This window comes from Myotis yumanensis, unplaced genomic scaffold (assembly GCF_028538775.1).
Source record: "Myotis yumanensis isolate MYYU_CA2020_CCGP unplaced genomic scaffold, mMyoYum1.0.hap1 SCAF_2, whole genome shotgun sequence".
Lineage (NCBI taxonomy): Eukaryota > Metazoa > Chordata > Mammalia > Chiroptera > Vespertilionidae > Myotis > Myotis yumanensis.
In genome coordinates this window covers 18585548-18613483 of record NW_027223753.1, presented here as the reverse complement: position 1 = coordinate 18613483, position 27936 = coordinate 18585548, and the positions used below count along the sequence as shown (strand labels likewise).

General features: G+C 51.5%; 1 protein-coding gene across 3 annotated transcripts in view; it reads right to left on the bottom strand.

Moving 5' to 3' along the window:
• The window catches only part of PTPRU (protein tyrosine phosphatase receptor type U), an 80854-nt gene that overhangs the window by 14092 nt on the left and 38826 nt on the right, over positions 1-27936 (bottom strand). Inside the window, exons 12-20 of one of the 3 annotated variants that reach the window (XM_070404563.1) lie at positions 26142-26415; positions 25338-25374; positions 24480-24618; positions 20216-20245; positions 17254-17411; positions 5778-5968; positions 4759-4834; positions 4203-4279; positions 2437-2454 (exon numbers count right to left, since the gene is read on the bottom strand). In XM_070404563.1, coding sequence (XP_070260664.1) covers positions 2437-2454; positions 4203-4279; positions 4759-4834; positions 5778-5968; positions 17254-17411; positions 20216-20245; positions 24480-24618; positions 25338-25374; positions 26142-26415 — 1000 coding nt within the window. The remainder of the gene's footprint in view (positions 1-2436; positions 2455-4202; positions 4280-4758; positions 4835-5777; positions 5969-17253; positions 17412-20215; positions 20246-24479; positions 24619-25337; positions 25375-26141; positions 26416-27936) is intronic. The other 2 variants (XM_070404564.1, XM_070404565.1) reach the window with 2 other exon arrangements.

The following is a 27936-nucleotide window of genomic DNA, read 5'->3' as shown; positions in this document are numbered from 1 at the left end:
GGGTTAGAGGGGAGGGCCCAGCGAGGACGCCACCAGTGCTGACCCCTCCCCAGTGCCGGTCAAGCTGGGAACAGGCTACTCCACCTCAAATAAAACCCACTTGCCTGAGAGCCCACATGGGAGCAAGAGCCTCTTCAGATTCATCCGTTTCTCTCTCTCTCTCTCTCTCTCTCTCTCTGCAGGGCTCAGCACCCGCCCACATGCTAGTCAGCAAATGCAAGTTTTTAAACAGATAACCCTCAATATATGCACTTTTTAATTGTGTACATGCATTATTGCATAATTATATTACATAGAGGACAGTGAAGTAGAAAGTTTAAAACAATCAGATTTAAAGGAAGAGAAGGGATCCATCTTGAGCAAACCCACTTCAGAGACCAGCATTAGAGAGAGAGCTCTGGTCCTCACACACCAGGGCATCAGTGTGTCCTAGGAGCCTGACCCCGCCCCCACCCATCCCTGCAGCCTCCAAGCAGGTAGAACTGGGAGACCGACCACTGGCATCGTGGGTGAGACCCCCAGGGCATCCTGATGCTCCCAAAGGGGAAGAACCACAGTCCAGTATGAGGATTGAGCGCTCAGGCTGGGGTGGAGGCCCGGCTCCATGCAGTTGTGAACAAGTCACCTAACTTTTCTAAGTCTCGATTTTCTCATCTGCCAAACGTGGTCCCCCAGCTTGCGGAGTGCGGTGAGGATGATGTGCTAGCACAGCACAGCAGCACTCATGTTGACTGCTGTGTGAAGCCTTTAAGCCGAGGCTTCTGAGGGTGTTTCTTAAGGGTCTGACAACAAAGAGCCAAGAGGGTGGGCTGTGTGTTGTGTGGAAATGGGGCATACAGAAGTATAACCACCTATATTCATCACCTCTTAATGGAGGCGCGAGGGCCGAGTGCAGCCACTGCACTTCGTGGGTCTAACGCCCCATTTAAGTTTGGGAACCTCACAGAATAAGCACCCCCAATGTAAGGGGGTGTCTGGGAGCACATCTGCCATAACTGGTCACCTCCAGCAGATGCGACTGCAGGGAACTTTCACTTTACGTTAGGCATCTCCGTGTTGTCTGATAATGAGCCATGTTTTTGCAATCATAAAAAAAAAGCAAGAAAAATATTTGTTAAAGAAATGAGGAAATTAAAATAGAAGAGGTATCCACAAAATAGCAAACAATGCCATTAGGCATCAAATATCATGAAAATAATCTATACTAATAAAAGGGCAATATGCTAATTAGACCGGAAGACCTTCCAGGAGATCTTCTAGACATCCTTCCAGACAAAGCCATGGTGACGAGGCTGAAGCAAAGGTCGTTAGGAGCAATTAGGCCAGGAGGGGAAGGCAGTTGGGGGTAATCAGGCTGGCAGGGGGTGGGGGGGGTGGGCAGTTGGGGGCGAACAGGCTGGCAAGGGGGGCAGTTGGGGTTGAGCAGGCCGGCAGGAGGGGCAGCTGGGGGCAATCAGACCAGCAGGGCGGGCAGTTAGGGGTGATCAGGCCGGCAGCAGGGGGCAGTTGGGGGCAAGAAGGCCAGTGGAGGGGAGCAGTTGGGCGTGAGCAGGCCAGCAAGCAGAGTGGTTAGGGGCGATCAGGCAGGCAGGTGAGCGGTTAGGAGCCAGCAGTCCCGGATTGTGAGAGGGAAGTCCGACTGCCAGTTTAGGCCCAATCTCACAGGGATCAGGCCTAAACCGGCAGTCAGACATCCCCCAAGGGGTCCCAGATTGGAGAGGGTGCAGGCCGGGCTGAGGGACACACACTCCCGTGTACGAATTTTGTGCACCGGGCCACTAGTATATCTATAAATCAAATCAGAGGATCACTAGATGAATTTGGGTTTTTTTATGGTCTTAAAGGCCCAAAGATGACACAATTTCTTAAAAATAGAATAGCCAAACTGCTCCCCCAAAATAAAACATTCAAATTAGGGCTAAATTGAGGGCAAAGTGGTTGGAGTTGAGTTCAAGCAAACTCATCACTAAGGGATTGGAACACCAGGGAAACTATTTTTAAGGGGACTGACCGTGGCTGTCCTTGCTTCCTTAAAAAACAATCCTGACCCCGAAGCAGCAGAGACAGAGCCCCCAGGCAGCTCCCCCTGCCCATCCTTCCCAGGGCCCCCGAAGGTGTGGCTAGTGAGAGGACTGGGGCACAGCACGGGCTGGAGGACAAAGATGACAGAAGGTGGTAGCTGGTGCATAACGGGGCCTGCGGGCACCCAACCCCGCTGCCCACCGCAGGGCAGTGGAGGATGGCAGGGAGCTGCTTACAACAGGGACAGTGTCGAGACGGCAGCCCTGGGCAGCCCCCAGCCAGGCTGCTGAAATGGACAGTTGGTGTGGGGCACACAAGTGAAGGGAAAGAGGACAGAGACCGAGAGAGAACCTGAGATACAGCCGGTCAGACAGACAGGAGGAAGAGGAAACGGGGAAGGGGAGGTATACTTACTTCACGGTTTATCCGAATCTTAATGATTCCAGTGAGGGAACAGTACAAAGCAAAAGAGACAGATGTTAGGCCAGAGGCAGATGGAGGTGGACGGAGCACAGAAGTGGCCAGAATGGGTGATGCGAGCAGGGGAGGCAGAGCGGAGGCGGGGGAGGGGCGGGGGGGGCGGGCGGGGATCAGGGAGGGGTAGTGGCGTGTCCCTGCTGGGGCCCAAGAAGAAGCCAATTGGGACCTTGAGGAGATGGAGGAGAGACCTCAGTCAACGAAGTTGCTTCAGTCTGAGAAGCCAGGCCCCGTCCATATCCCAGCCAGGAGAGAGGATGGGAGGTGGGGGAGAAGGCAAGGCATTCTGGGAAATAGAGCTTAGCTTGCCCGGCCCCCAGGAGGGGGTGAAGAACAGGGAGAAGAAGGTCATCTCCAGAATCCCCAACTACCTCACCTCCCAAATGCACCCCTTCCTCCTCCTACACACCTCAGGCCTTCGCTCACGCTCCTCCCTCCCTGGGATGTCCTTCCCTCTCCTCTCCAGCCACCCAAAGCCAGCAAAGCCCTCCTTCCTCCAGGCAGCCGACCAGGGCCGACCGTGGCTATGTGGCCCGGCTACTAACCTGCTGTGGGACCTGGGAAAGTCCTTCCTCTTTTCTGGCCTGCGCTTTCCCCTCTGATCTGACATTGAACTTGTGTATATAGTTATGTGTCTCCCCAACTAGAACGTACATGTTCAAGGAGAGCAGACACTGTTTCTGTCTTGTTTACTACCCTATCCCTAGTGTCCAGTACAATGCCTGGTACATGGTAGGTGCTCAAATTATATCTGCTAAACAAATCAATGATTCTCACCCAAACCTGGCGTGCTACAGGGTGAGGGAGTCTGACCAGTGTCTTGTCTCACCCTCCACCATATGTGGGAGCAGACTCATCACTCCTTCTTCACACCCAGCCCAGACCTCCTGGCTGCCTGCCCTGTCTCTGACCCCTCCCTCTCCCCCCCCCTCCTCCCCGTCCAGCCAGACCCAGTTGCTGCAGTGATGGCAGGAGGGCCTCACGGTTCGCAGCCAAGGCTTTGGAGGCACAGGCTGAGATCTGAGTCCTTTCTTGACCGAGGCACTAGCTGTGTGACCCAGGAGAGGGAGCTTCACCTCTCTGAGCCCCAGAGTCCTCACCTGTAAAGGGAGGTCATGATGCTAACTACGTCCCAGGGTGGTTGCAGGGATTATGTAAAATTAAATATTTGGTGTAAAGTGCTTAGCACAGTGCATGGCATACGGTACGTGCTGAATAAATATGAATTCTTATCCTTAAGTACCACTCTGATCACGGTCAAAACTTTTAACAGCTCCCTGGTGCCCCTGGGGAAAAGCCCCAATCCCTTCGCCTGTCATCTGAGGCCTTCACACTCCAGCCCCTGCCTACCTTCAGCCTCACTGTGTGTCATGACAATCCCAGCTCCAAGCCTCTTGGCCCCTCACCGAGAGCGATCCTTCCTCACGGCTGGGCCTCGCTGTCTACCCTCCTCCCTTTATTCTGCGTCTCTGAGGCCGCCATCTCTCAGGCCAAGCCCCGAAGTCTGCAGGAGGCCTTCCTGATGACTGCGCCCACTCTGTCCCCCCTGCTGAGCTCCCTGGCACTGATGCAGGAGACAGGGGTGCTCAGAACCCAGCCATTTGGATCCCCACATATCCCCTGACAGGTTCTGCCCCGCGGGGACAGGGAGCCTGGAGCGGGCAGGGCCAGGTCAGCAGAGATGGCAGGGGAGAGGCACTCACGTCTATATAGTTGGCATTAATGTAGTCGGCATCGGGGTCTCCCAGCATCGGGTGGAGCTTCACTCGGTGCCGATCATCTGGAAGCAGAGAGCAGGGGCCATGGGGTGGGCAGGGGCTGAACTGGGGAGCCAGAGCAGGTGCTAAGGGGAAAGGCTTCCTGGAAGCCAGACGTGGGGTACAGGCAAGGCAGCCAGGAAACTGACCAATAGGTCTGTAGACCACGAGGGACAGGACGGAACAGTGGTTAGCGCCTGGGCTATAGCATCATGAAGGCCAGAGGCCGTGTGCTACACAGACAAGTATTAGGTTTGTGACCTTGGGCAAGGACCTTAACGTCCCAAGCCTCAGTTTCCTCACCTGTAAAGTGGGGTTATAATATGTCCCACGTGACAGGGTTATTGAGAAGAATAAGTGAGGAAATGGGTGTAACGCTCAGCACACGGCTGTGCACATGGTAGACACACAATACATGGCTCCCTCTGGCTGTCCTCCCCCCCCCCCCCCCCCCCCCCCCACCGCCACTGCCCCAGACCCCAGGCCCCGCCCCAGGACTCACAGGCAGGCAAGGGCTCCTGTCGGCTGCCCTTGACCTTGTCTTTCTTCTTTGTGGCATCCCAGCCTTCAAAGAAGCTCTGCCGGAAGGGGAAGTGGAAATCAGTGGGGAGAGAAGCCCTCCACTCCTAAGAACCCTATCCTCTCAGCGGGATGCTGGTGGGACCATGATAAGGGCCAGGTTCGTGGTTAAACTTGGAGTCTAAGATAAAGTCACTGTAAATCCCTTTATCAGCTTGGTTCAAAACCAAGCAGCCGGTGGGGGAGGAGAGAGTGAGAAAAGAGGGGAAAACGAGAATTCAGAGACTTTTTAAGATAAGAATGAGGTTTAGGTTAAATCCAGGTTTGAGTTGGGAAATGAGGTAAAAGTAAGGGTCAAATTAAGATTAGGAAAAGGGTGCTGTCAGAGTCTAGAGCAGTGATTCTCAACCTTCCTAATGCCGCGACTTTTTAATACAGTTGCTCATGTTGTGGTGACCCCCAATTTCATTGTTACAAATTGAACATAATTGAAGCATAGTGATTAATCACACAAACAATATGTAATTATATATGTGTTTTCCGATGGTCTTAGGCGATCCCTGTGAAAGGGTCGTTCGACCCCCAAAGGGGTCGCAACCCACAGGTTGAGAACCACTGGTCTAGAAAGAGGGAGGATGGGATTCAAACTAGAGTTAAATGGAGCTTAGGATGACAGTCAGGGTCAGAGTCAGGCTGTGGGTTTGAGGTCAGGGTCAGTGTTGGTGGTCAGGTTCCTGTTCGGAATAGGATGAGGAGCTTGATCAGAATGGAAATGAAGATAAGATTCAAGGTCAGATATCAAGTCAGGGTTAGGATACAAGTGAGAAACCAGATTAAGTCTGAGGTTAGGATCAGGGTCAAGTAAAAGAAATTAAATTAAGTTGGGGACTGTCAGAGGAAGAGTTCCTTGGGAGGGGGCTGAGGGTCGGCAAGGGCAGGGTGCACAGGGAGGAACCAGGCGAGGCCCTGCTGAGGGGCCCTGGCTGGCCTGGGGCCCTGCACCTCGTACTCCTGCTTGAAGCCATAGCCCTCGGCCGTCTTCATCTGGTTGATGTGCTGCAGGAGGTCGGCCACACGCACCGCAGGATGCAGCTGCCCCGTGTGATACGGGGAGCCCTTCCGGCCACACGGACGCCGCGGTGAGCCCCCCAGCAGGCTGCTGGCCTCAGTGACCCCATTGCCGCGCTGGTCCCCTGCAGTTGGAGAAAGGGAAAGGGGTTCCTGACACACACAGGCCCAGCCTGGGGAGCCCCTGAGGGACTAGAGGAGCTAGGGAAGGAGGGAGCATGGACAATGTGGAGGATGGCTGGGTGGTTCACGGGAGCCAAGCGGCCTCGCTGGGCCCGCCCACGTGACCTGGGCAAGTGCCTTCCCTACTGCATCTGGGTTTTCCCATCTGTAAAATGAGCAGGTCCGATCACGTGACCTCTGAGGGCCCTCCTGGCCAGGCCCTGCCTGCTGTGATCCTGTGGTCCCCTCACCACATCCCTCTGCTCCCTCCCAGGACCAGACCTCTGTGACGTCTCCATTTCCCTGAAGGGGACAGCACTCAGCTGAGCCTGTGACAGCCCCGTCCTTCCTTGCTCTTTCAGGGAACAATCTGGAACACTGGCAACTCCCAGCAATTACCCCCATTCATAGACAAGCAAATCCCAAAACTCAAAGATAAGCAAATCCCAAAATTAGCGGCTGAGGCCACCCCCTCTGCAGATTAACGCAAGGCACCTGAATAGAGATGTTTTCCCTGTGCAAGCATTTCCATTGTCAGTCTGTGCAGCAGCCTCAGCCAATCAGGGAATGGATGGAGAGGTTCACAGTGCCCCCCAATAAAACTGTACCTTCCCCCCTGACCAACCCACTCCCTGGCTCTTCCAGTCTGTCCCTCCAAGGATGTCCCACCTGGTCCCTGAGGTCAGGTCCTGGGATTGAGAAAACAGCCCACTCAGTCCTCCCACCTTCACACACTCACTCCTGCACACTTACTTAACACTCCTTCCCCTCCTGTCCTGGGTAAGTGGTGGGGGACTCTAGGCCGGCCCCCCGAATTTCTCACCTGGCAGAGGAGCGTGGGGAACTCCCAGTGGGGCCTACATGCCAGCCCCCACCCTTCCCTCTGCCTTCACACATGCTGTTCCCTCTGCTTGCAACACCCTTCCCCTCCTGTTTTTGCCTGGTGAACTCACACTCATCCTTCAGATCTCAGCCAAATGATGCCTGGCCTCTAATTCCTACTCATGACTCACTGATAGAATGAATGAATGAATGAGCACCAGGCACACCCTGCACACCCCGACTTCCCCAAACTCCAGTCCCTGTCCCTTCAAATCAGAAGACTGCCGGGCCCTGCTTGGGCCCCCCTTCCTGGGCTGGGTTTGAAAACTGGCTTTAGGGGCTCCAAGCAGAAAGGCAAGTCCAAGGCAGGGCTTATCCATTTCTCTTCTCTCAGGAATCAAAGTCCTGAGCTGCTGCCATTCAGTGTCCGAAAACAATTGCTTCACATCTTTTGTCCAGATTTCTAGTTGCTTACAGCCGGAGAGCAAGTCGAGTGCCCGTTACGCCATCGTGGCCAGATGCCCAAACCCTTAATTATACAGATGAGGAAACTGAAGTCCAAAGATGAGAGACTTGCCTAATGCAGCCGTTGCCAAAGTGTGTTCCAGAAAATACTAGCCATGTCACATGACTAAGTGGTAGTCCATTAAAAAGAGGAGGAGGAGGAGGACAAAGAGGGGTTCTACGTTTTAAGGAAATCTTTGAAATTCTGGTTTACAAATAATAAGCAGGTTTTTTTTTCCTGTAAGACCTGTTTAGGGCTTCCAACATAATAGTGTGCATTTTAAATCTCCAAGAGATGGGCGGAAATAGCAATGTTTCACCACCGGCCTGCACCGCGAGAGCTTTTTCGTTTCATGAAACGCCCTCAGGGAACATAGGGTAATGTGGCGATTAAGAGACAGGCTCTGGAGTCAGGCCTCAGATCAAATCCCAGCTCTGCAGGTGACCTTGGGGATGTCACTCTCTCCAATTTGTCATTTTCACGTGTCAAATGAAAAAACAAAAACCTGTTACTCTCCAACCTGATGATGTAAATATTAAATAAGAGAATGTGCATGAAGCACGCAGCCCCGTGCCGGGCACATAATGAGCACCTGCAGATGGCAGCTATTGACTTAGGAGTAGTTTCCAGAAAAGGGAGGGACCCTTGAGTCTCAGAGAGCCGCGGCAGCTGGCTGACAAGAGGAGGCCTTCCTGTCTTAGTCCCTCTCCGCTGTAGGATCTCGGTCCAGGACCTGACAATTCTAAACTGCACTACAGCAAACACACAAGTGCAAAGCTTTCCAAACAAAGGATTTCTGCTGGTTCGAAGAACTCCAAGATGGGAGGGGGGCGGGGGAGGGGGTGGATTCCTAGTGCTCTTTGTGGAAACCATGCCGACAGCTCTATGGAGGGCTCTCCCGGTACAGAAAAGGGTAAAGGAGGTGATGGGGAATCCAGCAGCTCATCCCAGAGCCCCTGAAAGTTGGGCAGCCTGACGCAGCCTCACAAGGAGGCACGGATCACGATGGCTGAATGGCCAGGGCCAGAGGCTCTGAGGGTTCTCACAGGCAGGATTTCAGAGACAACAGGGACACATCCCAACACCTGGGGAACATTCACAGCCCGCCTGCCACCATGTGCTCAGCACGAGAAGTCCCGATTTTAAAATGTGCACACTGAGGATGCATCCAAATCAACATGGCTTTCTGTTCTAAACCCCCCAAATCTGGCCTACACTGTTTGGGAAAGAAAAGAAGAAAGCGGAGGCTAGAGCAGGGTGGAGCCTGGAGAAATAGGAAGAAGGCGCTGAGGCTCAGCTCCTGTCTCCAGAAAATTCCTTGAGTTCCCCTGCTGTCACCTCTTCACCCAGGTCCTGCATCCCACCTTCAGTGCCCACTCCCTCCTCACCATCAGTCAAGTCTTACCCATCTCAGCTGAAAACCTGGCCACCCCTGCCCAAAGGTGTATATCTTCTCAAAACCCTGGCAGCACCAGCAGTCCCCACCACCCACCTGGCGATTAGCCTGGCGCTGACTTCCCTGGCTCGGCCTTGTCTCCCCAGCCCGTCAGTGAGTTCCTTGGGAGCAGAGCCCGGGTTTCCTACCTCTGGGTCTCTCAACAGGACACATCACCCTCCCTCCCACTCTCCCCAACACCCACTGGAGTTTTCAGTCTGATCAGACCTCTCCGTGCTTCCCATAAAGATTATATGCCCACCCCCGTGCATTTGCACGTGCTGTTCCTCATCCACGAACGCCCTTTCTTCCCCATCTCTGCCTGTCCGAATCATACCCATTGCTCAAGGCCTAGCAGGATACAGTAGAAACAGAAGTTTGCAACTCAGAAAGACCTGCACTTAAATCCTGGCTATGCCACTTCCTGGCTCTTTGACCTGGACAAGTGACTTTGCCTCTTTGAGCTTCTGTCTCCTTGTTTGTAACATGAAGGGTTGGTAACAGCTACCACGCACTGCGGTGAAAATTTAAGGAGGGAGACCACAAAGAGAAGTGGATGAAGAACTACATGTCAATGAATTTGAAAACTTGAATGAAATGGACAAACTCTTAGAAAAAAAATTAACTTACTAAAAGTGGCTCAAAAAAGAAATAGAGAGCTTCAATAATCCTTTACTCCTTTAAATATGTTGAATTAAAAGTTTAAATTTTTCATAGAGAAAAGAACAGAAAGAGATTGTTTTACAGATGAATTCCATCAGACTTTCAGGGAGACATTTATTCCGATCTTCCATGATAAGGAAAAAAGAAAAGAAACTTCAATGCATTTTATAAGACTAGCGGAATTTTGATGTCAGAAACCAAACAAAGACAGTACAATCCCACTCAGAAATACAGCTTTAAAATCTTGAGCGATATTATAATTATACTGAATCCAGCAATACATAAAAAACCTAATGCAACATGGCCAAGTTGAACTTATCTCAGGACTCGAAGGTTACTTTAACACCAGAAAAGCTAAATGTCACTTGCCTCATTAACAAGGTATGGGGGCGGGAAATGTCAATAAGGCAGAAAAAAGGATCTGGTAAGTTTAATGCCCATTTAAAATAAAATGTCCTAGCAACCTAAAACTGAAGGAACTTTGTTAATCTGATAAAACATTTCTACCAAAAACTATAGTCAGTGTCATTCTCAGTGTTTAATGTTGGAAGCACTCCTTTTAAAATCAGGAAAATGTAACAAGAATTCCAGCTATTACTGCTTTCCATTTAACACAGTACAAGAGTTCCCAACCAGTGCTATTCAGAAAGACAAGGGGGAAAGGAGTGAGAAATAAAGAAGAAACAGAACTGTCAGTATTTGCAGTTCTTATGATTGTACTCAGAAAATCTGGAAGATTCTACAGACAAATTAGAATTAATGAGAAATTTTATCAAAAAGTAGGCATATGAGATCTAGTTACATACAGAAATCAATTACATCATCTATTCAAGCAACAATTAGACATGTAATATTTTTAAAGAATACCATTTGTACCAGGAAAACTGGATAGCCACAAACAAAAGAATAAAGTTGGATCCTTATCTAACACCAAATACAAAACTTAAGTCAAAATGGATCAAAGACCTAAATGTGAGACCAAAAGCTTTATTATAAAACTCCTAGAAGAAAATATAGGGTGGCTATGACACCAAAGGCACAGGCAACAAACAAAAAAAAGAAAGAAAGAAAAGGCAAATTGGACTTCATGAAAATTTTAAATGTTTGCGCACCAAGAGATACTATTCACAAAATAAAAAGGCAACCCACAGAATGGGAGAAAATATATGCAAATCAGATATCTGAGAAGGAATTAATATCCAGACTATAGAGAGAGAATGTCTAAAACTCAACAACAACAAAAACTCGACTCAAAATGGGCAAAGGGCTTGAACAGTCATTTCTCCAAAGAAAATGCACAAACAACACATGTGCAACATTCGACATTAGGGACATGCAAATCAAAACTACGCAATCCCACCCACTCTCCTTAGATGGCATCTATCAAAAAAAAAAGCAGAAAATACAAGTACTAGCAAGAATGTGGAGAAACTGGAACTCTTGTACACTGTTGGTGGGAATGCAAAATGGTATAACCGCGTGGAAAATATGGCTGTTTCTCAAAAAAATATTAAACATAGAATTACTGAGAAAAACCAAGATGGCGGCATAGGTAAACACCGGAAATTGCTGCCTCGCACAACCACTTCAAAAATACAACTAAAAAACAAAATGGACATCATTCAGAACCACAGGAAGGCTGGCTGAGTGGAAATTCTACAACCAAAAGGAAAGAGAAAAGCACACTGAGACTCAGAGGAGGTGCGGTGTGGAAGTAAAGTGCAGAGGTACAGAGGCGCTTGCAGAAAAGGCTGGCAGCTGAGGACGCGGTGCACGTGGAAAGGGCTAGAAACTGAGGACACGGTTGTCTTTTTCAATTGGGAGGGAGTCTCAAGCTCCTGACTGCTCTGAACTCCAGTTCTGGGCGAGTCTCTGGGGACCCAGACTCATACAGGAGAAACTAGACTGTCTCGCATCAGTCAGAACTAGAGGGCGGCTTTCTCTCAGAGGTACTTGCAGCAATTACTGGGACACTGAGAAGCGGGGCCTCTTAGGGTAGGACTGAGGAGCAGCCATAGCTGCTTGCTCCGCCCTGTTGATCCCCAGAGACCCTGCCCCACCCAAGCTTTGCGCAGAGGATTTTGCATATGAAAGGCCTGGCCCTTTGCAATCTGAAAATTACCTAACAAACTGCAGCTGGGTCAGAGAAACCCAGAACTTCCAAAAGAAGGCCCAAGGCCCCACAGCAGCTTGCATTGCTTCACAGCTGGGCTCCTACTGGGTACCCTCAGGCAGAGGATAAATTAGCACCTACTTAGAGATCCAAGAGCCAGTGTACCCAGTGGTCAGAGTGGGACCATTCAGATTACAACTCCTCAGATCCATAAGGGACACACTCAGGGGGCAGACTCAGTGAGCACCAAAGCCCCACTGAAGTAAGTCTTGCCCCAGAAGGGTGTCTCCAGCACAGAAGTTCTCCCACCGTAGACACAGCTGATTCTCACAGCCAATTGGCCTGGAGGTAAATTCCTCCCAGTGATACCTACAACAATCAAGGCTTAACTACAACAAGACTGTGCACAAAGCATACAAAGGGGTGCACCAAGAGTGTCCACCTCAGGTAATTGGGGAGGCTGAGCCACTGGGCCCTATAGGACACCTAGCACAGAAAGCCACTCTATCAACACAGGGAAGCATAAAAAATGCGGAGACAAAGAAACAGGTCACAAATGACAGAAATGGAGGAAAGCAAACTACTAGATATAGAGTTCAAAACCACACTTTTAAGGTTTTTCAAGAATTCTCTAGAAACCACCGATAAACTTAGTGAGACCCTCAAGAAATCTAGTGAGACCCTCGAGGTTATGAAAAAGGACCAACTAGAAATTAAGCATACACTGACTGAAATAAAGAATATTATACAGAGTTCCAACAGCAGACTAGAGGATCGCAAGAATCAAGTCAAAGATTTGAAATACGATGAAGCAAAAAACACCTAACCCAGCCGAAACCGGTTTGGCTCAGTGGATAGAGCGTCGGCCTGTGGACTGAAAGGTCCCAGGTTCGATTCCGGTCAAGGGCATGTACCTGGGTTGCGGGCACATCCCCAGTGGGAGATGTGCAGGAGGCAGCTAATCGATGTTTCTCTCTCATCAATGTTTCTAACTCTCTATCTCTCTCCCTTCCTCTCTGTAAAAAATCAATAAAATATATTTTTTTTAAAAAACAAAAACACCCAACCAGAAAAACAAAAAGAAAAAAAGAATCCAAAAATATGAAGATAGTGTAAGGAGCCTCTGGGACAACTTCAAACATACCAACATCCAAATTATGGGGGTGCCAGAAGAAGAGAGAGAGCAAGATATTGAAAACCTATTTGAAGAAATAATGACAGAAAACTTCCCCTACCTGGTGAAAGAAATAGACTTACAAGTCGAGGAAGTGCAGAGAACCCCAAACAAAAGGAATCCAAAGAGGACCACACCAAGACACATCATAATTAAAATGCCAAGAGCAAAAGACAAAGAGAGAATCTTAAAAGCAGCAAGAGAAAAAAAGTCAGTTACCTACAAGGGAGTACCCATATGACTGTCAGCTGATTTCGCAACAGAAACTATGCAGGCCAGAAGGGAGTGGCAAGAAATATTCAAAGTGATGAATACCAAGAACCTACAATCAAGATTACTTTACCCAGCAAAGCTATCATTCAGAATTGAAGGTCAGATAAAGAGCTTCACAGATAAGGAAAAGCTAAAGGAGTTCATCACCACCAAACCAGTATTATATGAAATGCTGAAAGGTATCCTTTAAGAAGAGGAAGAAGAAGAAAAAGGTAAAGATACAAATTGTCAACAACAAATACACATCTATCAACAAGTGAATCTAAAAATCAAGTGAATAAATAATCTGATGAACAGAATAAACTGGTGAATATAATAGAATCAGGGGCATAGAAAGGGAGTGGACTGACTATTCTTGGCCGGGGGGGGACGGGGGGGGGGGCGCGGGAGGAGTGCGTGGGGTGGGGGGAGAGACAGGACAAAAATCGTACACCTATGGATGAGGACGGGGGGCGGGGGGAATAAGGGCAGAGGGTGGGGTGGGAACCGGGTGGAGGGGAGCTATGAGGGGAAAAAAGAGGAACAACTGTAATAATCTGAACAATAAAGATTTAATTTTTAAAAAAACATAGAATTACTTTATGATCCAGCAATTCCACTTCTGCGTATAGATTTAAAAAAAAAAAAAAAAAACACAAACTGAAAGCAGGGTCTCACAGACATCCATGTTCATAACAGTATTATTCACAATAGTTCAAATACGGAAGCAACCCAAGAGTCTATTGACAGATAAATGGATTTTTAAAATGTGATTTCTATATACAATGGAATATTATTCAGCCTTTAAAAGAGGGGGCAGATTTTGAAAGATGGTACAAGATGGAGAAACCTTGAGGATATTATGCTAAGTGAAAAGAAGCCAGTCACAAAAACACAAACACTTATATGAGATAACAGAATAGTCAAAATCATAGAGACAGAGGGTAGAATGGTGGCTGCTAGAGGCTGGGAAGAGAGGGGAAGGAGGAGTTATTACTTAAGGAGCACAGGATTTCAGTCTACAAGTAAAGAGAGCTATGAAGATGGATGGCGGAAATTTTGCACAACACTGTAAATGAATTTAATACACTGCACTGTACACTTAAAAATGGCTAAGATGGTAAATTTCATGTTATGTATATTTTACCACACATGCACAAAAAATGTATCATTTGCAATATAAATAAAAAATATAAGGGACCTTGGGGTATACCTAACAAAAATGTGTAAGATTTTATGGAGAGAATAGTTGAAAGACATTCAGGACCTAAATAAATGGGGTGATATCCTATAAAAGCCTAATATGCTAAGTGTCTGATCATCCAATCGGCCATTCAACCAATCAAAGCATAACATGCTAATGATATGCTAAGGTCACTCAACTGCTCGCTATGATGTGCACTGACCACCAGAGGGCAGACTGGTAGGTTAGCTTGCTGCCAGGGTCTGCCAATCAGGACTGAGCGAGATGGGCCGGACACGCCCTGGAGCTCTCCTGCTGGCAACTCTCCTGCATCCCTTCCCGGCCCCGATCGTGCACCAGTGGGGTCCCTCGGCCTGGCCTGTGTCCTCTTGCAATCTGGGCTGAGGAACCCCCCCCCCCCAAGTGTACGAATTTCGTGCACTGGGCCTCTAGTATATCATATTCATAAATGGAAAGACAATTTAATGTCAGTTTCCCCCAAAATTGATCTATATATTCAATAGAAATCCATCTAACAAAGTTTTCCAAAGAACTTGAAAAGATAATTATAAAATTTATAAGACAGATAATGAGCACAAATATAGCCAAGACATCCCTGATGAAGAACAAACTTGGGAGGGCTTGATGTTTCAGATATCAATATAATTACAGAAGTTAGAAAATGTGGTATTGGCACAGGAATCACTAAATTGGCCAATGAAAGAGAATAGGGAGCCAAAAAACAATCCACATATGTATGGAAACGTGATATATGATAAGGGTGACATTGCAAATCAGTAGTGAAAGTATGAACTATAATACCTGATGCTGGGACAATTGGTTTTCCCCATAGGAAAAAATAAAATAAAACCCTTAATTCATATTACGCACAAAAATCAATCACAAATAGATAAAGCTTTAAATGTGAAATGCAAATTATTAAATGTTTTAGCCTTGGTCAGTTTGGCTCAGTGGATAGAGTGTCAGCCCATGGACTAAAGGGTCCCAGGTTCGATTCTGGTCAAGGGCACATAGCTCTATTGCAGGCTCGATCCCTGAATCCCTGGGGCACGTGCGGGAAGCAACCAACCCATGTATCTCTCTCACTTCCACGTTCCTATCTGTCTCTCCCCCTCCCTTCCATTCTCTCTAAAAATCAATGGAAAAATATCTTCAAATGAGGATTAACAACAACGAAAGAAAGTTATAGAAATAATAAAAAAGCCCTGACTGGTTTGGCTCAGTGGATAGAGCGTCGGCCTGCGGACTGAAGGGTCCGGGGTTCTATTCCGGTCAAGGGCATGTACCTTGGTTGCGGGCACATCCCCAGTAGGGGGCATGCAGGAGGCAGCTGATCGATGTTTCTCTCTCATAGATGTTTCTAGCTCTCTATCCCTCTTCCTTCCTCTCTGTAAAAAATCAATAAAACATATTTTTTTTTAAAAAGAAATAATAAAAAATATTTTATGACCCTACATAAGGAAGAAATCTTTAAGATCTACAAAAAGTAGAACTCTAAAAAGATGGATGAACTTGACTAAGCTGAAATAAAAAGCTATTCATCCAAAGACACTATAAATAACCTGCGAAGATGAGTCACAAATTGAGAGAAGATATTTGCAATTCATAAGTCACAAATGATTATCATCCCAAATATATAAAGAACTTTTAAAAACCACTAAGAAAGCAACAGAAAAACCAACAGAAAATTAGGTAAAAGACATGAACAGGCATTTCATGGAATAAGGAACCTGAATGGCCAGTAATGATGTGAAAATATCTTCAACCTCATTAGTAATCAGAGAAATGCAAATTAAGCCTATAGAGAGTTACCATTTTATAAGAGCCAGTTTGGCAAAAGTGAAGAAGGCTGGCAAATTCTGATCTTGATGTAAAGCAAAGGAAACTCGCATGCACTGCTGCTGGGAGCGAACACAGGCAGAGCCACTTTGGAAAACAATTTGGCGCTGTCTTATCAAGTGGAACAAGCACACACTCCATAACCCAGCAGTTCTAGCATCTCCTGTGCAGGTGCATCTGCAGATTCATCTCAGAATGTTCACAGCAGCCTCATTTGTAATAACAGGAAACTGGGAACAAAGCAAATGTCCATGGATGGCAGAATAGGGAAATAAATTGCAGTAGATTCAAACAATGGGAAACTACACATCAGAGAAAATAAATGAACTATAGCGAAACTTCCATCTGGGTCAATGTTAGAAACATGATGTGGAGTTGAAAAATAGAGTGAGTTTATTTTTATAAAGCTCCAAAGCAAGAAAAATTCTACAATGCTCTGTCTGGGGATGCTTGCACACTAGGAAAACTACCCCCCAAATGGCAAGAAAGCTATAAACACCAATTTCAGGGGAATAGTTACATGTAAGAGGGAGGTATGGGATAGGGGAGGGGCACCTGTTCACTGGTGTTTGTCGTATTATTATGACATTAGGATCTTCATAAATATTACATATTTTCTTTTGTACAAATCAGCACTAAACAGAATAAAGAGATGTGTGATGAAGTGAATTATGACAAGCCCCTAACACATACAACTGATTCTCTATATTTTTCTTGTTTGCCAGGTACAGCACTAATGATGTATATCATTTAGTCTTCAAGCAGCCCTACCAGCAGAGCATAGGAGGAAGCAGATATCCAGAGAGGTTAAGCAACTTGCCCAAGATCACACAGCTTCTGGGATCTGAGATGCAAGCCCAGGTCTATCTGACTTCAGAGGAATCCCTCTTCGCCACTGGTCTCCAGCTGCTCACACGGCAGGTGCTCCATAAGCCAGGAGGCTGCTCTGATCCTCTCTGATCACACAGCATCACTCTCTCACTCCTGAGTCCCCAAGGCACTTCCCACAATGAACCCATGCTCTCACATTCCTCCTCCATGAGTCTGTGTCTAAGACCATTTTTCCTAAAGCTCTTCCAGTGCAAAGGTCATGCCTGTGCCTTCTCTGCATTTCCAGGGCCAGTGCTGGTACACAGCAGGAGCACAATAGATGCTTCAAGTCTGGTGGGGGATATTACAGAACTTATCTGACGTGAGGAGCCCCAGAGCCACGAGGAAGGGGCCTGGAACCGGGCACTCACCCCGGGGGCTGTAGCCGTGGGCGTCCATGAAGGAGAGGCCCAGCCGCTCATCCTCCTGCAGGGTGCTCTGGTCCGTGAAGCTCCGGTCCACAGCGCTCATCATGTGCGTCTTCTCCTGGCGGTAGTTGACAGTGGCCTTGGTCATGTTCACCGGCTTCCTGCAGAGCGGGGTTGATGGGAGACATGGGTGCTGAGCTGGGCAGGCCTGTGCCCAGAAGAGGACGAGGAGCCCAGCACTCACGGGCCTTGAAGCCAGGAGCCATTCTAGAAGCATCTCTGGATGCTGAGGGGACTCTGCCTCCATCCTTCACTCAACAGACTCGGAGAGCTGCTGCTTCCCCCCCAAAAAAAGGACAGAGCAGGGACCCTCTCCTGGGGACATTTGCTGAGAGCAAGGGACAGAGCAGCAGTGGGAACCTGCCCCAAGGCCTCGGGAATGGGAGGAAAAATCACTCTGGGCCCATTTGGGTGACGCAGCAGAAGGTCACCCCGCCCCAAACTAGGAAGACAGCTGTCCCCACTCCAGCCCAGCACGCCCATCTCCATCCGCCTTCCCCTGCCCTCACCAGACACCTGCCCGGGAGACCATACCCCTCCTTCCTGGCAGAGATCTGACTAGCGCTCAGCCCGAGCTCAGGAGTCCTCCCCTGGGTCCAGAATAAACTCCAAATGGCTGCTCTTACCCCCGAACTCCCAGGATGGGCCCACCGCCGGCCACCGAGACTTGTAAAGAGACCCACACAGGGTCCATGTTCCCACCACTAACCACCAGCCCATCCAACTGCTAGAAGCAGCACAGGGGGAAGGCAAGAGGCCCCGTCCCTCCCAGAGGGCAGAGCTTCTGGAGAGGGCCCTGGGCAAGTGCCCCACCCGGTCCAGGCCTCCAGCCAGATGAGGAAGGCAGTTTGTGACTCAGGGAAGTCGGAGGAGAGTGGGAGGGAGGGTGGGGAGGCAGGGGACACCATTCCATGAACAAGGGGCCAAGCAACAGGCAATGGGGAAATGACCTGGGACCCACTTGAGACTGAACAAGAGTGGAGGCCCAATCATAGGGGAGGCTCGACAAGAGAACTATTCATTTGCTCGGCCCTACAGCATGCAGGATGTGGGGTAGCATTAAGAACGGACTTTCAGGTAATGAAGGCTTGGGGACACTGATTACTGTGGAGATAAAGAGGCCAATGAGGGGTCATCCCAGCAGGACAAATTCCAATCAGCCTGTCCTGGCTCAAGAGCTCCCAGGGCAGAGGAAGGACAGGAGGACCTCTGGATGCCTCTTCTGCCAGGACCCCGTCCCGTGCTGAGAAGATGGCTCTGTGTACACGCTGGGGATCAATGCTGCTGTGACTGAGGTAGGCACAGCCTTCTCAGCCTGGACCAGAGACGGCTCAGTGGGCCAGGCCTCCTACTCCCAGCCCCACCCGCAGGCTCTGGGCATCGCCCTCACTGTGGCCCAGGGCACAGCCAAAGACCAATTTGGGGGCAGGTGAGGAGAAACCTCTGTGGCTGTGACCTTGGCCATCATCCTAAGAGGAAAAGGAGAAGGAAGAAGGGAAGGAAAGAGGTAAAGAGGAAAAGAGAGAGGGCAAGAGAATTAAGATACAGAGGAGGAGGAGGGAGAGGGGGAAAAGGAGAGAAAGTAAAGGAACAATGACAAGGAAAGAGAGAGATGGGGAAAGGGGACAGAGAGAAGGAGGGACAGGAAGACACCAGCAAACCACAGGGAAGATAGAGGACAGCCAGTCAACCTGGCTGAACAGTGGTGCCCAAGGAGGCCCCATCACGAGTGGACACTGGCCTAGGAGGGGTCTCCAGTGTGAACCACAGGGTCTGAGCCCGGCCTCCTGGCCTACTTGGAAGAACTGCCAACACCAACCAACCAGGTCCACAGGGGACAGAACCCGGGAGGGACATCGAACACGGCCGGCCTCCTGCTGATCTCAGGGTGGGACTAAGCAGATGGAATGTAATATGGACACTCGGAAAAGTTGTGCACTTAAGTTAAAAATTAAGTGCACAGGTAGAGGGAGAGCAGCCTTGTCAGGGGTTCCTGTGAAAGCTGAGCGGGAGGCTGCGAGAGTTGATGGGGGTGTGGCTGCTGGAAAAGCCAGGGTGACATTGGGTGATGTCGATGCAAGTACAGGGTCCAGGGAGGAGGAGGTGAGAGACCACCATCCTCTGGGCTGGCCCAGGACCATCTGAGCCTGCTCTGCAAGGAGGGAGAACAAGCAATAGTGGGGGGAGTGTGAAGGCTTGTAGAATCAGGTAAGACAGAAACAGATGACAGAGCGGCATCAGAAGGCTGTGGCATCAGACAGAGGCCTGGGTGGTAACCCCAGCTCTGTGGCCTCTGACAGGCCCCTTAACCTCTATCAGCCTCAGTTTGCTCATCAGTAAAATGGGATCCTACTTCCTACTCCTCAGGGTTGGTGTGAGGATTCTGTGTAAAGAACTGAGCCCAGAGGAAGCTCCCAGGAAACGGTGGGCCTGAGGAGCCTGGGGCCACCCAGCTAAGAAGGGGCCCCTGGTGACCTGAGTGCTGTCTGCAGCGTGTGGAGAGCTGCCAGTGTGGGCACCGGCCTGCCCCCCACATGCACACACGGTGGTGGACCCAGAGCGGCCTGTGTGAGGACCTTCCTGACACAGACGTGGTCTGACCAGCAGGAATGGCTCAGGAACACAAGGGGCTGCCTCAGGGGTGAAAGGTCACGTGGCTCAGGGGGTAAGTGACTAGCTGGGGTGACCCAGCAGAGCCAGGTCTGAACCTGAGACTCTGACTACAAAGCCAGTGCATGTGACCTCCACGTGAGGAGGTCAACACAGAGAGGAGAGTCAGACAGAGGAGGGAAGCTCAGAGACAGAGGTGGCCATGGAGAGGGTGTGGGAGCCCAAGCCCAGCTGGAGGGGATGGGGCAGGGGCTCCCACGGAGGGGCCAGGGCCCAGGCCCGTGGAGCTACTTACGGGTAGTAGGAGTACGCATAGTGGTCTCTCCTGGCAGCGTGCAAAGAGAAAAGCACAGTTGGGCCCAAGGTCCGCCCACAAGGCTGGGCCCAGGGCAGCGCCCAGCCAGCAGGGAGGAGCTGAGTGCTTTCCAGACTGGGGAGTGGGCTGGCCAGGCTCTATTATTTAGGACCAGCACCCAAGTCCCTTCCAAAACCTTCCCTGGGTCAGCTACTCGAGTGCGAAGGGGCTGGGGAAAGCACCTGGGGGAAGCAGGCTCTCAGTCATTCACACACGCATACACAGAGGGAAATGTGCATACGTGCACACCCACATGGAGGCCTACACACTCAGATGGATACACACATAGAAACACACAGACACTACATGCACTCACAAATGCAGACATGGACTCACATGCACAGACACACATATTTAAACACACACACTGAGATAGATACACAGACACATATTCACCAATACACACACATATGTGTACACCCACACACATGACATCCCCCACTCACACACTCAAGGTAACTATACTCACCTCTGCATTCAGCCCCCCACCCTCAGTCCCAATCCCCCTCGCACCTGCAGGCCTCTCTATCCCTGAGAGGTGACAGTCCTTGGCATACACCTATGTCTCGGAGGGAAACAGTGGCTGGGGCAGGGTGGAGAGGGATCAAGGGCAAACCTTGGGGGCCCCTCACCCACCCGACTGCCCCTGGGTGTGGGGTCCATTACAGGAGCAAGGTCGCCCTTCATGGGCACCCAAAGCACAGCTTGGGTCAAGAGCCCTGCCATGACCACAGAGCACAGAGAGGAGGCAGACGGGGAGGCTCAGTCTCAGACAGCCATGGTCTTCCCAAGACTCTCTGGGGGTCTCTAGTGGAGTCCAGCGCAGGGTCAGGACCCTGCCCCAGAACTAGCTCCCTCCTGAGGCCACATCCAGGGGCCTCCATTCACCTGCCCGCACATCACCCATCAGCAGAAACCCCAACGAATGGCCTTTCACAAGGAAATCCTGCAGATTAGGGGAAGGGAAGGAGAGAGGAGGGCGGGAGACTGAGGGTCAGCAAGGTCCGGAGCTTGGCTCCAGGTCACCCAGCATGTTTCACCCATCCTAGCAACAGAGGGGAGGGTCCAGGGCCCTGCGGCTGGTGACAGAGGCCCTGAAGGAGGGGGTGGTAGAATAGCATTCTTCTAGTCTCCCTAAAAGGTCATTACTTTGAAAGGACCTTCCCTGACCACTCCCCACAATCCCTCTCTCTGTTCCCAACCCAGGCACCCTGCTCGTTTCACAATTCGTAATTATCCATTTGTGCTTCTTCTAATTTAATGCAAGGCTCCCCACTAACTACAAAGCACAAGAGGATCCTGCCCACAGCTGGATCACGGGGGCCCAGGACAGTGTCCAGCACATTATAACCCCTGGATAAATAATTCATTGAATGAGAAATCCATAAATAAGGGAAACTAAAACATCTGCACCTCTATGAGCTTTCATTCCTCCTCTAAACAAGTCATGGTAATAATACCCCCACCCCCACCCTTCCACCCCCGGGGCTGTTGTGAGGTTTAAGCAGCAGGAAACACGGGTTTGGCTCTTCCCTGGGGGATGCACAGCCAAGAACTTTCCAGAACTTTCTCTGTCCTCTCAGAGCTCAATCAGCAGGGAAGATGAACATCGAGTAAAGCAATGCAAGTAAATAAATGAAAAGTGCAAGGAAAAGAAAGTGCTGCAAAGGGAAGGGGAAGGGGCTCTAGAGGCAGAGCAAAGGGATCTGACCCAACCTGAACTCTGGGGTCTGGAGTGTGGGGTCTGGGGTAGGCCAGGCCTCCCGGCAGCCCCAGCTCTGGAGTCCCGGGGCAGATTCCGCCAGTTTCACTGTCCATGCAGGCAGGACCGGATGGAGCATCTGACACCTCTTCCCAGCTGGCCCTGACTGTCTCCCATAATCCCCCACCCCCAGCGGCCTTCTTCCAACAAGAGTGCACAGGGCAGTGACTGAGTATCTGCCCTCCCACAGCAAAGTCCTAATCTGTCCATTACATTTGTACCCCAAGTTGATCTGAATACCCCCATCCCTGCCAAAACTGCTCTGACACTTGACACCCCACAGTACAGACTGGAGGACCCCTGAGGAGCACAATGCACCCTGAAGGCCAGGTAGAACGGTTGCGGGGCAGGAGAGAGGCGGGGGTAGTGACATGCTATAGAATGGGACTAAATGGCTTTTAGAGGAAAGGAGATGCTGGCGGCTTCTGGGGTTGCCTGAAGGGTTTATGGGGTAGCAGCTGCATAAACTGAGGATTTCCTAGTGAGGCCTGGCAGCATCTCTGGCTCAATGTCTCCTGGACCCAATGCTTTCTCCGCAGGGATGGGTGACGTCCCCCACTTTGCCCATCCTCTCTCTTTGAGAATAGATGTTTTAGAGTCTCAAATATCACATGCAACCCCCTAATATCTGACCCCTCCTTACACCCCTCTCCATCTGTCCCAGATCCCAGCCCCCACCCAGAGTGAACTCCCAAGTCCCCTGCTGGGGAGAAGCACAGGGACTTGCCACTTACTGCATCGACTGCGCCCAGTGTGGTGAGACCCTTCATATCCCTGCCCACGAGGGGTGCTCAGGCTTTGTAGTCAGGCCTGTGCTCAAATCAGACCCTGCCACTTATCAGTCAAGTGACATGGGCAAGTCACTCAATTACAATTTCCTCATCATGAAAAGGGAGTAAGACCCTCTTCGTAAGTCAGGATCCAAGAAGGAAATGTTCTCTCACGTATCCCGAGCCAGATAGTGCCTGGCACACAGTAGGTACTCAATAACTAATGTGATATTTGAGATGCTCCTGACACAGAGTAACTACTAAACAAATGGTGCTTTAAAAATATTTTGTATCTCGAAGCTATGTGGAAAGCAGGCCAGGGAAAAATCAAGCCTAATGCCCTGGGCAGGCCACCCCCCACCCCACCCCCCCCATGCCACCACCCCACTGCTGGCATGTCCTACCCCAGACTCTCTGGAAGAATCTCTCCAGGCTGGTGCCTGGCCTCCGGCAAGGGGGCCCTGGCCAATTCTCCCTCATCTCCCTGGATCCCGCTTATCTGCTCCTGGCAGCCCAGAGACCCAGCACCAACTCATCCATGTGCGCCCAGCCTGGCAGCAGCTGGGGCTGCAGGAGCCAGAGCCCAGGTGGAGAGCCGGTGGAGTGGGCTCTGACTCTGGTTCCCTGGATGACCTTGGGCAGGTTCATGACCCCTCTGGGCCTGAGCATCTCCATTCCTCAATTAAGATGCATGCAGAACAGTGTCCTGGGGCTGCCTGTGGGGGGTGAGGTAGGAGGGGAGCAGTCTCAGAAGCCCCCATTGGGCTCCAAAGAGAGACTCAGCTTTAGCGGCTCCATGTACTGGACTCCCAGGGGAGGTTTATTTGATGTTCTGAAGACACGTTCTGTTGTTTTAAAAAGATTTAAAACCCACTAGAATGGATGTCCTTGAACTGTCTCGCATCTCACTTTCTGGGCTCTGAGCTTCTACAATTCTAAATTCTGAGATTCTTAGAATCCCAAATCCTGGGTTATGAAACTCCAGAACTCTTCTAAGATGTGCGGGGATTCATGCTGCCCACTGCCAAATGCACTAGACACACAGCCCTCACAAATACGAGGCTGGACCTCTGAGGCCTAGGGAATGGTAGGGGCCATAGGGAGGTCTTCTCTGAGTCATGGGCCCAAGAGGACTTCTAGGGGATCAATATAACAGGGTCCAGGGCAAGCTGAGCCCAAGGAGAGGGAGGCTCAGGGTCCTTGTTTTGAAGGGGAATGAGCACACACACAAACACACCCCTCCCACTCCACCCCCCCCACTACTCAAGGTCAACACCACAACCCAGGGCAGACAAGTCACAAATTGGCAGGAGGTCTGCAGGGGGCCGGGGATTCAAAATTATGTCATCTCTACACTTTCTGCACTTGAACAGCCCAGCGGGCACAGGCGGGCCCAGCACAGCTCCTTGGCAGCAGGCACTGCTTTCCTGGATAGTGGCACCTGGCACCAGCCAGACCCAGGCTCCAGCCAAGCTGCTTAGGGGCAGCTCCATTTTCGGAGTCTCTGGCTTCCCACCACCCGGCTTGGGTCCATCCACAGGCCTGATGCCTAGGCTGGCAGCCCTCCACACACCCGCCAGGCGGCTGCCCTGCCAGCTCCAGCCCTAGCCATGCCTCCTCTATGCCCACCAGGGAAGGAGCCACGGATGGGCCAGGGCACAGCCTCACTCACCCCTTGCGGATGATGATAATGATGGCCCCCAAGAGGAGGATGAGGACGGCAAGTCCCCCCGCACAGATGCCCAAGATGAGCCCCATCTCCTCTGATCTCTGGGACACCTCCAGGGGCCGCTTGCTTTCCTTGCAGGCAGCTGGGGAGAGCAAAGCAGGACAAAGGATCAGAGGGGAAGACAGGGACCACCTACCCCTCGGTCTGAGCCACAAGGAAGGCACCGGGCTGCACAAACACACATGCACAGAGACAACTGCCCCTCCTCAACGTGTCTCCTCGCCGCCCCTCACACCTTCTGCATCCCGTGTCAGAGGATTTACCTGCACCGTTCCCCTATCAGGAATAGCTCCCATCTCCTCTCTGCCTTCTCCAGGCCCCCCAACCTACAGGGGATGCCTGGGACCTTCAGACCCACCTTCTGGCCCTCCTGGGAGGTGACAGGAGGAGATAATTATGTACCTAGGGTGTGATTAGGGCATCTCAGGATGGGGAACCAGCCACACTTCCTATCTGGGAGCAGAGACGGTCCCCACACAGGAGGGTCCGCCCTGTCCCCACCACAGGAAAGGGGGCAAATAAGAACCCAGAGCTAGTACCCAGCATCCATCACTCCCATGGCCCAACCATAATGGCTGCCCGTCCACAGGCCTGTTCCAAGCCCTTACTAAGGCCCCTTCTGTGACCAGGAGGAGCGAGGGGAAGGAAGGGGTTATCCCTGCTGCCCTTGGGCCAAGAAGGAACATGTTTCCTGACCCCAGAGGGCCTGGACCACCCCCCTCTGATCCCACAGCCCTGGTGCTCGGGGTCCAGCTCCCAAAGCCCAGCAGGTGAGAAACCCACCCACCCGGCAGGACTTACCTTTCCTGGCGATCCGGATGCAATTCAGCCGGGTCTCCTGGAGGCACAGATGGGGGTCTCAGCACTTCGGAAGCCCAGGCCTGACCCTCCCCAGGAGGAAACCTCGGACACATGTCCTGGGCCTGGTCAGGGCTTGTCTGGTGTGGACTGTAACTAAAGACACCCCACCGGCAGGAGGGCCTGGGGGAACTAGGAGGGGAGAGGCCTGCAAATCGGGCAAGGCCTTAAGAAAGGCATTGGGACCAGGGCAGGGCCTGGGTCCAGGCATCTGGTTAGAAGGGGCAGGCCTGGGAAGGAGAGATCCGGGAGGGAGGGGCCTGGAGAAGAGCGGGGCTTCAAAGAGGAGGCGGGTTCTAGGCCTCGAGGTCTGGTGAAAGCAGGAACCTGAGAAGGACCCCTCTGGGGAGAGAGGAGCCCCAGATTGAGGACCAGGGCCTCAGGGAGGGGACAGGGACTAGACTGGGGGCTTGAATAAAAAGGAGTGTGGGGGGGGGGGGGCTCGGGAAGAGGGAAGTGCTGGAGTTGCAGAGCCTGGGATCCGAAGGGTGGGCGGGGCTTATGAGGGGGCGGGGCTCCAGGAGAAGGAGGGGCTTGGGGAGGTCCGGGGCTCCGAGGGAGGGCGGGGCTCAGGCGAGGGGCGGAGTTCGGGGAGCGAGGAAGGGGCTATAGGAGGGCAGGGGTCGATAGAGGGGGCGGGAATCAGGAGAAGGGGCGGGGCCTGGAGGGGTCTCTGGCCTCCGTGGCCACCTGCTCCTAGGCATCCCCCAACAGTCTGCCCCCCAACAGCCCCGGCCTGTCGCTCACCCCCTTCAGGTGGCTTGTTGCCTGGAAGTAGATGAGGTAAGCTTTCCTGGGCTCAAGCGGTGGGTTCCAGAAGCCGCGATAGGTCTGGTTGTCGCCCACGGTGAAGGGCATGGCCTCGGGCAGACTGCTGGCCGCCAGTTCAGCCCCGAAGTAGTGCACCAGGCCGCGGGCCAGCGCGGCGTCGAAGGTCAGCGGCACCGGGAAGCAGTCCTGGCCGCCTGGCTCCCGCCGCAGCCTCCGCGGCCGCTCCTCCTGCACGATCACCTGGTACACACTGGAGGGAGGGGAGAGCGGGCGAGGTCAGGGGGAGCTATCTGGGGCTGATGGCATGGGCTTTGGGGTCAGGCCCCGCTTGGGGCTAATCTCGGCTCTGCCTCTTGCTAGCTGGGCAAGTCATTTAACCCCCGCCCCCGCCTCAGTTTCACCCTCTGTAGAATGGGAGTTATCACAGGCCTGTTCCAGGAGGAAGGTGTGAGGAAGGAGGCACGGTTTAGCAAGCAGCCAATGCCTATCAGCTGTTATTGCTGTGATTGAGGCTGAATGAGGACCCTGCTCAGGTGAGCCAAGCCCTCAAGCCCCACCCAGACTCCTCAAAGTGTCCTCCAGAGCCAGAACCATAACCTCAGGCTCCACAGTCATCACCATGGGCTCCCTTCTGAGCCTCTTAAACTAGAGTTAGACTAGATGCATTCATTCATTCATTCATTCATTCAGAAGATGGTTACTGAGCTCAGACTGTGCTAGGCACCTGGGGATCTAGTCTTCCTGGAAGTGACTTCCTGTTGGGGAGATTGTCACTGAGCAAGCAAACAAGGACACACTAACCCTACACCCCAAATACCCTCCCAACCAGAGGCCGCCGGAGTTTATAGCTCTGAGCCAGACGTCTCACGGTCCTAATGGCTGATAATGTTCCCTGGTCTGTATTCCCTCTGATCTGTGTCTCCTGGTCCCGACTTGTGTATTTCTTTTTATTTGTATCACTTTACTGAATGGCCTTTTGCTGTGAGCTCCTCCAAATCCTCTGTGGAACAAAGCCAAGAGTAACTAAATGAATACATACTGACAAATTTAAATATTTCCAGTCACAGCCTTGATCACGTCTTGGCGTGTGACACCCCACACTGACAGCCTGCGCTCTGGGAAGTAGAAATGCCTTTGCCTTGCTCTCCAGCTGTTTCTTTTGAGCTTCCAAGTTGTGGGGGAATCACCCCAACATCCTGGGATTTGGGCCACACAGGGTCATTCCCTGTCACTAGTGCATTGCAAATACCAGCCCAGGCCCCTCTCTGCCTCCAATTGCCAGGCTGAATTCAGGCCTCGCCTGGCCCTGAGTCCCACCAGGAGATGATGATAATCAGTATTAGCCATTATGCAGATCAGGAAAGGGAGCTCTGAGAGGTGAAGGGACCTACCCAAGGTTGCACAGCCGTCGTACCTCTCCCTTCTCTATCCCCCTCCCCCACTCTGCCCAGCCTCTTCATCGTCAATCCAGAGGGATGCTGAGCAGGCAGGCTCACAGGAACCCTCCACGGACAAGGAAAGGAGAAGGCTTCCCAATCCCTCCATCAGGGCCCTGAGACTCCTGTAAAAGGCAAATCGCCCCTCAGATGCCCTGACCCTTTTCTGGGTCTCCCCTGAAGGTCTGGGAATCCACCTCTGACAGGCTTCGCAGTGGCAAATATGGGGGAGGCAACGCAGGAGAAAAGAGTGGAGGGTGGAGTGGAAAAGTACGGGGTGTCACGGGTACCTGAGCAACTCACCACCTTCTTGACAGGGCTTGCCGTGCCCCTCC